The 15,127-nt window shown below is 31.2% G+C and overlaps 2 protein-coding genes across 2 annotated transcripts; both read left to right on the top strand.

The window, feature by feature from the left end:
* Positions 1-1,766: 1,766 nt before the first annotated feature.
* On the top strand, positions 1,767-3,781 carry LOC106364639 (berberine bridge enzyme-like 9). The gene has a single exon (XM_013804171.3). It carries the CDS (start codon positions 1,985-1,987, stop codon positions 3,578-3,580), a length of 1,596 nt encoding a protein of 531 aa, XP_013659625.1. The 5' UTR covers positions 1,767-1,984; the 3' UTR covers positions 3,581-3,781.
* Positions 3,782-11,050: 7,269 nt separating this feature from the next.
* Positions 11,051-12,983, top strand: LOC106367246 (berberine bridge enzyme-like 11). Its single transcript, XM_013806974.3, has one exon. The coding sequence runs from the start codon at positions 11,261-11,263 to the stop codon at positions 12,845-12,847; it is 1,587 nt and encodes a 528-aa protein (XP_013662428.1). The 5' UTR covers positions 11,051-11,260; the 3' UTR covers positions 12,848-12,983.
* Positions 12,984-15,127: the final 2,144 nt, after the last annotated feature.

The following is a 15,127-nucleotide window of genomic DNA, read 5'->3' as shown; positions in this document are numbered from 1 at the left end:
TTCACCACATTTCGGCCTTGTGTCTGGAGTTTCCAATGGTCATATTCGAAATAGAGTCTTCAGAGTCTAATAAGGTAGCAAGAGAAGTTGTGAAGAGCGTACGAGATAGCGGGTACCAATGTTACTTTATTTTTAGAGGGATGGTCGGTTCCAATGTTACTTTATTTTTGGAGTGATAGTGGGTTTCAGTGTTACTTTACTTGTAGAGGGATGATCGGTTCTAATGTTATCTTATTTTTGGAGGGCCCTTTTGTTTACATGAGATCATTCGAAACGAGGTTCCAATATCATCTCTTAAACCTTTCCTGTAAGTTTGAGTTAGTGTAGTTGTCTCTTGCTGATTTTTTATTATTTTGGTGTTGGTGTTGTACTTTTTGAACCATCTAGATTATTGGTTTCATACGACAAAAAAAAAGTATGCTACGCTCTTCGAAAAATGTGATCAATATTTACGGGGAAAAACATAAAAAGGGAAGACTATTTAAATAAAAATAGTGATGCTAATATAGAACAAAATGATACGTAATTTGTAATTATAAAAATATATTAAAGTATTTCTTTCTTCTCATGACATTTGAAAAAAAATCTTGTTTCTATAATTCTATGTATATAACTATATTAAGCAACACTAGATTCTAGCCTGCACATCCGTGCGGGTAACATTTCATTTATAGATATAAAATTTTATATTATTTTGTATATAATAATTTATGATAATATACTACTGTCATTTTAAAAATAATTTAATAGATGATATATAGTTCTAAATATTAAAATTTAACATATGCTAATAATTTTATTTTTTGTAAAAATTATTACTTAATTTTTGAATAATAATCATTTTAAAAGATGAATGATATTTTAGTCACTTTAAACGGTGAATGATATTTTATTTATTCATCTTAATGAAAGTACTTTTCAAAATATATTGGTTTACCAATTCAGCATAATTTTAATATGTAATTCATTAATTACTTCTATTTTAATATAATGTAGAATATACTTATAATATTTATAAAATTAGCATATAATTTCATTATTTTGTTTATAATAAAATTTAATTAAAATTAATTTATAATAATATTATACTACTAATTACAAAATTAATAAGTGCGTTAATTAAAAGAATATTTAAAAATTTTAAAAAGATTTTGTTAGATTTTTTCTCAACAGATTTTGTTATTCCTAAAACTAAAATTTAAATTTATAGTTAAAATGGATTTGTTATTAATATCCTTATAATTATTTAGAAATGTTATACATTAAATAAACTAATGTAAACAATAAAAAAATTATTTGAATATATGGACTTAGACGTCTAGTATGACTATTTTGTAGTAGATAAAAATAGTAATTCTCTTTTAATAAAGAAGATATTTTAATATTTAATTTATATATTACGTCTATTTTAATATAATATATACATAATTATAAAATTTATAAAAGGTTAGCATATAATTTTATTTTTCGTTGTTTTATAATAAATTTGTATTTAAAATTAAGTATAATAATATTTTATTAATAACTACAAAATTATTTAATTTATTAATTAAAAACAATATTTTAAAAAAATTAATTAGATTTTGTCAGATTTTTCAACAAATTTTTAATTTAATATCTTTATAATTATTAAAATTTTAGAAATCTTATATATTCAATAAATTAATGTAAATAATTAATATATATGTAATAAAAAAAATAAACCTATTATGACTTTTTTGTGGTAAATAAAAATGGTACTTCTCTTTTAATAGTGAAGATTCAATAAATTGACTGGACCAATTGAACTTATAGGAAACAGATCACATATATTAAGCATAGAATCTCCATATTGATTAATTAACTAATTTAGGAAGATATCAATCTACTACCTTAAAGTATTCATTCAGCTACAAGAACAGACGATTGTATAGTCATGTCGATTCAACAAACATATAAGAAAATGCAAACCCGTAAACGAAGGTGATAGCAAGAAACACAAGCAATGAAATCTCCAACAATCCAAACCCTAATCATCTCTGTTTTTCTCTTTACAATCCAAACATCATTGGCATCACCACCAACACTTGGAAGCGTTTTCACCCAATGCATCATCGGTTTGAAACCCTCAAATCCATGTTCCCCGATTCAAAACTTCACATACACTCCACAAAACCCTAAGTTCCTCATAATCCTCAATAACTACGTCCGTAACCTCCGTTACTTCAACAACACGACACGTAAGCCTATCGCTATTGTAGCTGCAGCCGATGTTACTCACATTCAGGCTACGATCACCTGCGCTAAGAAACTCAGCCTCCAGCTCAGGATCCGCAGTGGAGGCCACGACTATGATGGATTGTCGTATCTATCAACAGTAGATTTCGTTGTCCTAGACATGTTCAACCTCCGGTCTATCGAGTTTGGTCGTAAACTTGACACCGCGTGGGTCCAATCCGGTGCTACGCTTGGAGAGATCTACTACGGAGTCGCCAATAAAAGCAACGATCTGCGTGGATTTCCTGCCGGAATCTGCCCCGGTTTAGGCGCTGGTGGACATTTTAGCGGTGGTGGTTATGGAAACATGATGAGAAGATACGGTTTATCGATTGATAACATTATAGACGCTAAGATCGTTGATGCTAAGGGAAGAGTCTTGGACCGGACCTCAATGGGAGAAGATCTTTTCTGGGCCTTACGTGGAGGTGGAGCTGCTAGTTTCTGTGTTGTCTTAGCCTGGAAGATCAAGCTTGTTCCGGTGCCAGAGAAGGTCACAGTCTTTAACGTAGAAGCTGTCGGAAAGAGAGGTGGCGTGAACACCAAGGAACTTGTAGTGAAATGGCAAGAGATCGCAGACAAGATTGACAATAGTTTGTTCATACGATTAACTTTAAGCACAAGCAACAAAACTGTGAAGGCTTCTTTCATGGGAATGTTCCTCGGAGATTCGTCAAGGCTTCTAGAGATCATGACCAAGGAGTTCCCGGAGCTTGGTCTGAACAAAACAGAATGCATAGAAATGAAATGGATCGAATCGGTTCTGTTCTGGCTCAGTATCCCACCCGGTACAGCACCAACATCGGTTATGCTAAACCGGATCCCGCAAAAGCAAATCTACCTCAAGAGAAAGTCTGATTACGTCCAAAAACCGATATCAAGAACCGGTTTAGATGCGATATTCAAGGTCCTGTTAGAGAACGAGAACGTGACAATGGCTTGGAACCCGTACGGAGGGAGGATGAGCGAGATTCCATCGACCGAGACAGCGTTTCCGCATCGAGCAGGCAACAAGTTCAAGATCCAGTACGCGGCAAACTGGTTTGTGCCAGGGGAAGAAGTGGCTAAAGAATGCATGAGCCAGACGGAGAGAGTTTTCGAAGCAATGACCCCTTACGTGTCAAAGAACCCAAGAGAGGCGTTTTTGAACTATAGAGACGTAGACATTGGCACGAGCTTGAATTCGACGTACGAGGAAGGGAAAGTGTATGGGGTGAAGTATTTTAAGAACAACTTCGAGAGATTGGTTAGTGTTAAGAGCAGAGTTGATCCAGACAACTTTTTCCGTTACGAACAGAGCATTCCTGTGCCCTCAAGCCACTAGGGTCTAGAGAGTAGAGACGAGACATATATGCTCTTTGCTTCCTTATTGAATTTTTTTACAAAAGTTATATTTTAATAATAAAATTAACAATCGAATCGTTTGATGTCAAACGGAAAGAGTTTGAGCTCTGTGCATGTCTTTATTGGATTCAGGCCTTATACCTATGATTTGAATTAGATGATGAAAGATTTGTTGAAACTCCTTTTTTGATTAAATGGTTTTAGACCATTTTCAGTAAATTTCCGGGCAAAGACGTTCATCGGAATAACCATGGACACTATGAAGTAGTCTAACCACATGTCAAAATCTTAGTTCGTTTGAATGAGAAATGTTGGTCCAAAGTCATTAACTTGGAAAACTTGTAAAGCTTGACAATTTGACTATGTTTCAGAAACTAGTAAATATCCCACATGAAAATTATGAGGTGAAAATCCTCTTATTTATATATGGAGAAGTAATAAACTGGTTCATGACCATATAAATATACTATGGTATATTGGTAGAAAGATATAGTCGATTATAAAATGTGTTTGCACATAAAACCGAGTTAACCAAATTAAATTTGGAATAGACTGATTTGGAATTAAAAATTAATTTGATAAATAGACAACTAGTCTAATACCTTAATGATCCTTTGGGTCAAATTCAAATTAATTTTATGATTCAGAAATATTTTTGCCATTGATGATAAGAAACGTTCCCATTGACCTTGTCTTAATTGTTGTTCAAAATTTATTATTTTGAATCAATGTTGCATACATTTTGTTATTGGTGCTTGTTGGAACAAGCATATAAAGCACTTCTCTCATATCAAACAATAGGTAAAAGAGGGATATGAGCCCCATTGAGCCTATTCACGTCGGCTTCAAAAATCAACCAATAATACAATGCCATGTCACTTATTTTTAAACATATATGGGCCGAGTTATATATTTTTGGCCCATCTTGCTGGCTCAAGGATGAGTAAAAAAATTGTTCTATCGTCTTCTTGAAGCCTATTCACGTCGGCTTCAAAAATCAACCAATGATACAATGCCATGTCACTTATTTTAAACATATCTGGACCGAGTTATATATTTTTGGCCCATCTTGCTGGCTCAAAGATGAGTAAAAAATTGTTTTATCGTCTTTTTCCTCCCCCCCCCCCCCCCCCCCAATTGACGTCAGAGTTAATTTTCCCCTTTCCCCTTTCACCTCCTCCAACCCTCCTCAGTAACGTAGAGTACTACTTTAACTATTCATAAAGCTTCATGATTCACTTCGACAATCAATGGTCATTCAACTCTTCTGCTTCCTTCAAAGTTACACTTATATATATACCTCTTCTCCAAATCCGTAAGTTTAACCTATTTCTCTCCACACAAATATAATCGTCGGAAGCTATGACTAACAGAACGGCGCGATTAATCGGGAAAGCAACTGCATCTCAATTTATAAGGATGTCGCTCCTGGATTGGGAGAGTCTAATTGGGATGGAGCTGCTTATATGATTGATGAATAGGTACGACAATGATTACCTAGAATGATTATTTCCCTTCTCCAGCTAATCGAGTGACTAATATGTAATCCCATATAACATAGGCTATAGTCATTCATTAATCGTGTTGCACGATTACCAGGTTGCTAATGAGTAATGAGTTCTACCGCAAGTTTAACAAAAAGCTCGCTACTTCTTCTTTTCTGTTAGTAACTACAGTGACCGATAAACGTACTGGAGGTAAAACCTTTCCACATTTTGCTGAAGAACATAATGATTTCCTGCATGATTTAATTCCAATTTTTAGTCATCCAAAGGCAGCAACATAAGATCCATTTATGTCTTAAATGTTTCCACATCATGTTCAAGAACATGAAACTATGTTCCCATTTATGTGATTTTGGCCCGTTGCCTTCTCTTTTCTGTAACCAAGTGCTAATTGATCTCCAACATCTACAGGCAACCTCTCCCTCAGCTCAATGTCCTCATCCAGGGTATTCTTAGACAACGACGTAGCTCCTACCATTGAATACTTATCATCGTAAGTTATTCTACCTAATACAATTCACATTTATGAACGCACCTGATTGATGAAACATGTTTAAGGTTGGCAGGAAACCCACTCATTGCTGCAACGGTCAATGCTACGCAGGTCACCTTATTGATTTCAAACTGAAGCGTCTATCATGAATTCTTCGTTTATTGTAGCCCATTGTAGTGAGATTCATCACACGATCGGAAGTACGAAGAAAGGAGGAAGTTATCTCTTCAGCTGGTGATATCTGACGTTATGGAAAGAGGCCTTTTCAAATGCTTTCCAGTTCAGTCTATGTGATAATTGTGAGAAGCTACGCACCAACATTCCAAGTGAACTAAGCACTTATATTTATACTAGAGAAAGGTAACTGCTAGCTATTTCTAGAAATTCTCTTGATATTATCTACATCTTCTACACACTTCTTCTTGGACTTCTTGGGTTAAGGTTTGATTGTACTTTGATTCATCTTGGGATAATGAGGAAAACCCAACAAATAGTTTATTCGACTAACTTCATTATAATCATTATAAATCTTACAATATCTTATAATGAGAACTCAAATAGGTAGGTTTACAATAAAAGAAGAAAGAACTCAAATAGGTAAAGATGAGGAATTGGATTATAACTAAGACTTAACTAGTTTTTGTTATTTCATTTGACATATATTTTAGATAGTAAAAACAATAAAGTTTAATTTAAATAGCTTCAAAGTCATAAATTATTTTATTTTTCAAAGCTGTAAATATATATATATATATATATATATATATGTACTCAAATAAAATAATATATAAACTTAAATTTTATTTAAATTTTTTGCAAAAACCCCGCCCGGAAAAGGTTCTAGTTGAAATAAACAGAAGATATACAAAACAACAAATCTCTTTCCTCATGTTGAATAGTTATGCTTATTTTTTTTTATTTTGAGTCTGAGAGTACAGCACAAAATTAGCTTTGATAGATTTTGTTTTTCGGTGATAGTAAACAAAAACAATGTTGCAGTTGTATCATGGGATTATGAACGCTATGAAACCGTCACACTATGAAGCGTTTAAAGATTTAAGGAAAGAGATTAACCGTCTCGACTCTGCAATTCTTCTTTATCCTTATATTTCGGCATTATAATTTTGATTTATGTTCTTATTATTCTTTACAAATATCAGTTGTCCTATGGTAGTAAAATAAGGGTCCTACAAGATTGTCATAAAATTGCCAAAAGTTTTGAAAAAGAAATCAAATAAAAACGCATGTGTTTCTTAAAATAAAAATTACAAATCAAATAACAGTTTCAAGTTTGTCTCTAATAATTCCTTGAGTTCATGATAGTTGGGTTGATATGGGTGGGGCTTCACTACACAAACTAACAATATAAGATAATTTGTATTGTTCGCCTTTTTATTCACGAAGTTTTATGAAAGTTTTCCTCCTGTTCTGAGCAGCGTTATTTTTCTTCTACAACCACTCTCTCCTTCTCGACAAAAGAAAAAAAAAAGCATCAACGAAGAACAAATGATTCTTATGAATTAATATGCATTAGCATCGTTCTCCCTTCGATTTTGTTTCTAGTTGAGTTAGTAATTAGTTCAACACCCAGCAATTCTAACTAGTCTTAGCTATAAATGGCTTCAAACCATTATTATAAATTTATAAACCATTTGCAGTTAGTATATTTATTAATTTAAACAATTTATACTAGATAAATTTTTTATGATAGTCACTTTTTAAGTTTTTTGTCACATAAATAATCTTCAGTGAGAAAAATGATCAAAATAATTTTTATTAAAAAGTAAAAATATATTTTTATCCTAAAATTAACTAATCTAGATTTAGGGTTTAGAGTTAAGGGGTGGAGTTTTGGGATATGGTTTCAAATTTTAAAAAATAAAAATAAATATTAAAAATTTCAAAATAAAAAAAAGACTATTTTGATCATTTTATGACTATTTTTATGACAAAAACTTAAAATCACTATCGGAGAGAATTGATTTTTATATTATTAGCCAAACGGCTAATTATAAGAAACTTAGGTTTATATTATTAGTCAAACGGCTAATTATAAGATACTTAGGTACTACCAGTCTACCTCACTGCTAGTGCTCTTATGAAATTTATATGTCAGTCAAGGAGAATTCCCGTTCATTTTTACTGTAAAGTATAACACACTCACGTGCATGAAAGATGTATACATTTATTGACCAAGACATTCAACGCTTATGTGGGTATTAATGGACAACGCGGGATCTAAGCAAAGACTTGCACGATATACATATATGATCGGATACATAATCTTTGACGGATCTTAATTAGTTTATTAATCAAAAATACTCGATCCGTACTGCTTCACGAATAGGTTACAAATATATCTATTCACCGCCAAAATATTTGATATGAATACTGCATACGTCAAACTTGTAAAGTCGTTAATTACGTAAATTATTATGATTATGAAACGCGTTATTGGCTAATCGTATAGTGCTCATAAATACAATAGGTACAAGTTAAAGTCAAATATCTTAAGTCCACTACGGCTTTGATTAGTTGATCGAACGGAAAAAATAAACAAAATTTCATTTGAGGAATTAAATAAAATATAAAAAAATATGAACTTTTGTTTATTTTTCATCAAAATTAGAGAGGAAACTTTTTTCATAAATTCTTTTGTTCATAAGTAGTTTAGAAGAATAGAGTGAGATCCCCTTGTTAATAATTTAACGAAAAATTTAGTTTAACTAGATTTTTTAACCGCGCTACGCGCGGATAAGATATTATATGTATTTCTCAATTCTAAAAAAATAATGTATAATATTATAATATATTATTTAAAGAATATAAAATAAGACTACATAGCATATATATATATATATTTTTATATTTTCTTTGTGGAAATCATTATGTTGTTTGATTGTTGTATTTGATTCACATATTTGCATAGATATTTGTGATAGATGAATAACTATATTTTTATTATCAATAAATAATATATATTTATTATATAATATAAGAAAAATGAAATTATTTATTTTTTAAACAAACTTGTCTCATGTTGGGGATTCGGTTATAAACATATCATATTCGAATGAGACATTTTTACAGTTATCAATTCTTAACAGTCAAGAAACAAATCTGAATATCAAAACAATATCTCATACGATCTCTTTGTGAAATAACTCATCTGAAGAAATTGAATTTAGACATCATAAGGACTTGAAAATGGATGTGCATATGTGTTATATAAGTTAGTTTTACAAAATACTATTCATAGTTCATATATCATTTATGTCCATCCTATTTTTTTGTCCATCATTTCTTAAACATCTTGAAATAACTGATGCTAATTAATAATAAACTTTTGGCTGGAAAAAAAATCAAATTTGTCTAATTATCGCTTAAATATTTTATTAATATTGTCTAAAAAGCTTTCAAGTGATATCATAGTTTAATTTATTAGTTTTTTTTTGTTAATTTTTAGAGTTTTTGTATTTAAGATTTTTTTCCCATATTAAGCTTCTATTTCTTTCACATAATTGATATATATATATATATATATATATATATATATATATATATATGTATATAAGTCATAAAAATTACGATCAAATCAGTTTTACTTATTTATTATTTTGTTTTTAATGAAAATACACTTTTAAATAATTTAATTTAAAATAAAATTATATATTAATTTGTTGTATTCTAACAATTTGATTGATTTAATTAATTTTATTTGGTGGATAACTTAAAAAGTTTTCATATGAATCGGAGAAAGTAAGCTTATGTTGTTATATTATATTTATTTGTGTATATAGAATCTATATATAATGCTAGTATAATAAAGAAAGAACATTATTTTTTGTAACTTCAAAAAGATACATTATTACAATTTGAAATTAATCAAATTGAGGATCAGCAGGATTAACATTATTTCATTGATCCACAATTATTTGAACATTATTTCATTGATCCACAATTAACATGAGTTTAAAATTATATATTTATTTGTTGTATTTAACAATTTGACTGATTTAATTAATTTTCTTTGGTGGATAACTTAAAAAGTTTTCATATGAATGAGGGAAAGTAAGCTTATGTTGTTATATTATATTTATTTGGGTATATAGAATCTATATATAATGCTAGTGTAATAAAGAAAGAACATTATTTTTTGTAACTTCAAAAAAATACATTATTACAATTTGAAATTAATCAAAATTGAATAAAATGGTAATTAAATATTTGTAAATCTAATTTTTCTTTATCTTGTTTAGTTGGATTCTCATGAAAAAAAATCGATAGGTTAAACAAATGTTTCAAAAAAATTTGTGTTATTGTTTTGTCTATAAATTACAAAATTTATTGAATTGATATATTTAATTATTGCATCATTAAATAATATTTTATATAAGACATTAGAGAACTATGTTTTGAGTTGTTTTGTCAAAATTGTACAAAAATCTATGCTTTTTCATATTTGTCACGAAAATTTATATGTTAAACTTACTTTTACAAAATTCTTAACTTTGTCACGAAAACAAAAATCTATGATTTTTCATATTTGTCAACATTATTACACTTTCAAAGAATATATTAGCTTAGTCACTTACTTATTTTTTTTTACAAAACAAAGTATCGGAGTCTTGAAAGTTGAATTCATATTATTGTAAATGTACATAAGAGTTTGTGATTACATACTTAGTCGTTCTTGTATATGTGTCCAAGAAAGTTTCAATGGCTTAGTGGTAACTGCCATATATTTATGTCTTACTAACCCGGGTTCGATCCTTTCCTTCGCATTGTTTTTTTACGGAAAAATAATGAGATGACGTGGCAATTTCGGGCTCTCTGATTGGTTGATTTTCCTATCCTACGTGGACACCCTCTCCATGGCTTATATCCCCCTTTTAGTATTGTATTGATAGGTATAAAACTTGAGAAGCAAATAATTCACCATAATTTTTTGGGATAAAATATTTTTTTTTGGTGAAATGTTAAATGACAAGCATCTTAGCTGTAACATTATGTGAAAAACAAATTGAACTCTTTTAGAGAACCGAAATTCTCATATCAAAACATGTACTAACAAAAGGTGATTAATGTAATTCTCATAAAATAATTTCTTTATGAGAATGTAAATAATTTCTTTCAAGGAAAATTGAATCCGAACGTACCACTAGTTCGTGGGATTTGATGTTTATAGTGGTAACAAAGGTTTGGAATAAAAAGTTATATGGGATCATTTAGTTTCTGATTTCAATCCACAGACCGAAACCCTATACAAAACTCTGTAATTTGTATAGTCGATTATATAGGGTAGTATTTACGCCGAAGAAGATTGTACCAGTTGACACTTTGTTTTTAACCTTTTACAGTTTCGCTGGTACGTAAAAAATATCTTAAACGGAGAAATTTTATTTTCACATAGGTTAGGATAAGATAGTATGACTAGGAGTTAGTTATTTGCAAGCTTTGACATTGAATAATTGTTATTTTCTTGACAGACATTCAATAATTAATTAATCTACAAAACAAAACTAATTAAAATACTTAAGTAGTGAGTACGATTGAACCAACAAGCTATCAAGGATCGAACTCTCACCTCTATATAAATATACACACACAACCTATCAAAAATATATCCAAACTTTCCAAAAGTAAACTGAAACAAACAAATATGGAAAACATACTCGTGTTCTGTCTGCTGCTGCTCTCCTCAGTTTCAGTTGCAACGTCACAGTCCGTGATTGATTCGGCCACTTTCCTCCGATGTATCGTACGACAGGGATTGAACCCGCCGGATCAAACCTCTGAAGTCACCTACATCCCAACAAACTCCTCTTTCGCCACCGTCCTCCGCCGCCGCATACCCAACCTCCGGTTTGACAAACCCACCACCCCGAAACCCCTGGCCGTCGTCACCGTCAAAAATTGGTCGCAAATCGGAACGGCGCTGGCATGCTCTCGCGAGCTCTCTGTCCAGGTCAGAATCAGAAGCGGAGGCCACGATTTCGAAGGACTCTCTTACACCTCCACAGTCCCGTTCTTCGTGATTGACATGTTCAGTTTCAGATCGATCGATGTAAACCTCACCGAGGGAACGGCTTGGGTAGATTCGGGCGCCACCATCGGAGAACTTTATTACCGTATCGCAGAGAAGACCAATGTCTTTGGATTTCCAGCGGGTTTGACTCCGACGTTAGGAGTTGGTGGACATTTCAGCGGTGGAGGGTATGGAACTATGATGAGAAAGTACGGCTTGTCCGTGGACAACGTTGTCGGATCCGGAATCATTGATTCAAACGGGAACATCTATACCGATCGAGTTTCAATGGGCGAAGATCTTTTCTGGGCGATTCGAGGAGGTGGAGCGGCGAGCTTCGGCATAGTGCTGGGATACAGAATCCGACTGGTCCCGGTGCCGGAGAGAGTTACGGTGTTCACGGTCGGAAAAACCGTCGGAGAAGGAGCTTTGGATCTTATAATGAAGTGGCAGAGTTTCGCTCCCAGTACAGATCGGAACATGTTTGTGAAGCTGTCGTTGAAAATAGTCAACGGTACGAAGCCTGGTGAAAAGACGGTCTTAGCCTCCTTCACTGGGATGTATTTAGGTGGGTCGAGTAAGACGTTGAACGTGATGAACCGGGATTTCCCGGAACTAAAGCTGAAGAGAACCGATTGTACCGAAATGAGATGGATCGATTCGGTACTATTCTGGGCCGGTTATCCCATCGGTACACCAACTTCCGTACTGTTGGACACGGCAGTTGCGAACAAGTTGTTCATGAAACGTAAATCAGACTACGTGAAGCGTGCGATTTCGAGAACCGATCTCGATCTGATACTCAAGAAATTGGTGCAAGTTGAAAAAGTTGAAATGAATTGGAATCCCTACGGAGGAAGAATGGGTGAGATCACGAGTTCCAGGACTCCATTCCCACACAGAGCAGGAAACTTGTTCAACATTGAGTATCTTATAGACTGGTCGGAAGCTGGAGATGCGGTGGAGAAGGATTACTTGTCACGTGCACGAGAGATGCATGGATTCATGACCCCGTACGTCTCTAGTAATCCGAGGGAAGCGTATCTTAATTACCGTGATCTTGACATAGGGTCAGGTGGTAATTCAACCACGTACGAAGGAGGTAAAGTCTATGGAGCTAAATATTTCAAAGACAACTTCGAGAGGTTAGTGAATATTAAATCCATCTATGATGTAATAAACTTTTGGAGGAACGAACAAAGTATTCCGGTTCGGAAATAATTACGACATGATCACAGAAGTCTTATGATTTGTGACATGCATGTATTAAGTTTTTCAGAAAATAAAGCAAGAAATATGTATTAAGATTCTGTTCAATAAAATGTTGTGAAATGTACTGAGATCTTTGGTTGGAGGATATAGGCATGTGCATTTTCTTTCTTTCATTTCTATCATAACGTACATGGCCAGAGCGAGATAGTTCTATGATTCTATCATATAATATAAAATATGAATTGTCATATACTAGGTGTGTTCAATCCAATTAATCCGAACCAACCCAAACCAAAAAAGTAATATGATTTCATTTCGAGTATTCTAACTAGCCCTGCGACTTCGGTTTTCCGAAACCGAACCGAACCGTTGGTTTTCGGTTAACCGAAAATTTATAAACCATTTTTGAAAGTAACCGAATTAAATTTCGGTTCGGTTCGGTTTTCGGTTATTTTTGGTTTTCACCTAAATTTCCGAAAATAACCGATTTTTATGATTTTTGGTTAATTCCGGTATAGGTTTTTAAAAAAGTTTGGATTTTTTGGTTAAATTCGGTTATTTTCGGTTTTTCTAAAAAAAAAAAATCAAAAACCGAACCGAACCGAAAACCGAATTATTTTTTAAAATCGTACCGAACCAAACCGATTTCGAAAACATAACCGAACCGAAAACCAAAAATGTCGGTTCGGTTCGGCTGGTACGGTTCGGGGCAAAGTCGCAGGGCTAATTCTAACTAACAGAGTTTTTTAGTCATCAAGTTCGGAGTGGGGACGGATAATACCCGAGCAATCCATATAACATATATATATATATATATATATATTTACTTAAGTTATAATATGTATTTTAGTTTGCTGTAAAACTGAAATCTATAATATATATTTTACATAATTAGAATATATTTTTAAAGCTACTTATATATTTAAATATAATTATTTTAAATATAACAATTTGATAGTTTTCATGCTGTAAGTTAATTGATTATTTCAAATCATCACATATATTTGGTATTTTTTTATTATATATATTTTAAAATTATTTCATTTAATTATTATGATCCTGATTCGTAATTCAAAGCGTTAGATTTCCTTTATCAATATTTTTTATGTTTATTCACTTAAGATTATAACTATAACAATATCTTAAGATATTTAAGTAGTTAAAAGATTATATATTAGCATTAAGGAAATACATTTAATAAAAAATTAAATGATTATCCAAATAAAAATATTACACATGAATCAAGGTGAGTTTGTTAACCAATCCTGATTTTTAGGAGTCGATATTATATTAGGAATGATATATTATTAATCTGTATTATTAGTAATAAATGAATGATAACTGATTTATAGTGAATGTCCATTTTTAAAAAAATCACACATGAATTAAAGTTGTGATTTTTGTTTTAATATATAAGATTTTAGTTTGCTGTAAAACTGAAATCTCAATAAAGTGACAGTTTTTTTCTTTTATTTGTTTATAATAATACAATTTTGTTTACTTTGGTAACTATTCTTTTTACAACAAAATCTGATCGGAAACATTGAACACATCCCATATTGAATAGAAAGTTCACATTCTTATTAGCACCTACATCTTTTGTGTATTTTTTTGGGTCAAATCTTTTGTGTATTTCATGCACACTTTTTTTTTACAACTTTGATAGCATTATAACTTGTGGGATTTGGATAATTTATTATTAGAGGTGTTGAATGTGGTAAAACCGAACCAATTAAAACTGAACCAAAATAAAGAAAATAGAGTTTAGATTTGGTAATATCGTATAAATTGAATGTACGTTATTTTTAAGAAACCATATTATATCGATATAGTTTGGTATATAAACCGAATAACCAATTAATTAAAATATAGTAGAATAGATACATGTAAATTATATAATATAACTGAAAACATATCTACATAGTTTATTTTACTTATATGATCTTGATATTTAAGACATTAATTTGAATAATTTGTTAATTTACTAAGTAAAGGCTTATACTGACATATATTTGTGATAACATTTAGTTATTTAATAATATTATGATATTATTAAAATTTTATTTTTTTTACGAAGATTATAATATTTATTTAACTATTTTTACAGCTAAATAAAACAGAAAAAATATATTTAAAATTTATAGTACTAAAATATATTTATGATTTATTAAATCTGATTTTAATCTATAAACTAAAATAATTTAAATATAAATACAATTCTAGTTTTTGGGTATAAAACCAAATAAACTAAAAATCAACAGTATATAAACAAAGTTAAAGCAAATTAGA

The sequence above is a fragment of the Brassica napus genome, chromosome A9 (genome assembly GCF_020379485.1).
Source record: "Brassica napus cultivar Da-Ae chromosome A9, Da-Ae, whole genome shotgun sequence".
Lineage (NCBI taxonomy): Eukaryota > Viridiplantae > Streptophyta > Magnoliopsida > Brassicales > Brassicaceae > Brassica > Brassica napus.
Note: the sequence above shows the minus strand (reverse complement) of the source record. Positions and strands in the feature narration are given on the sequence as shown.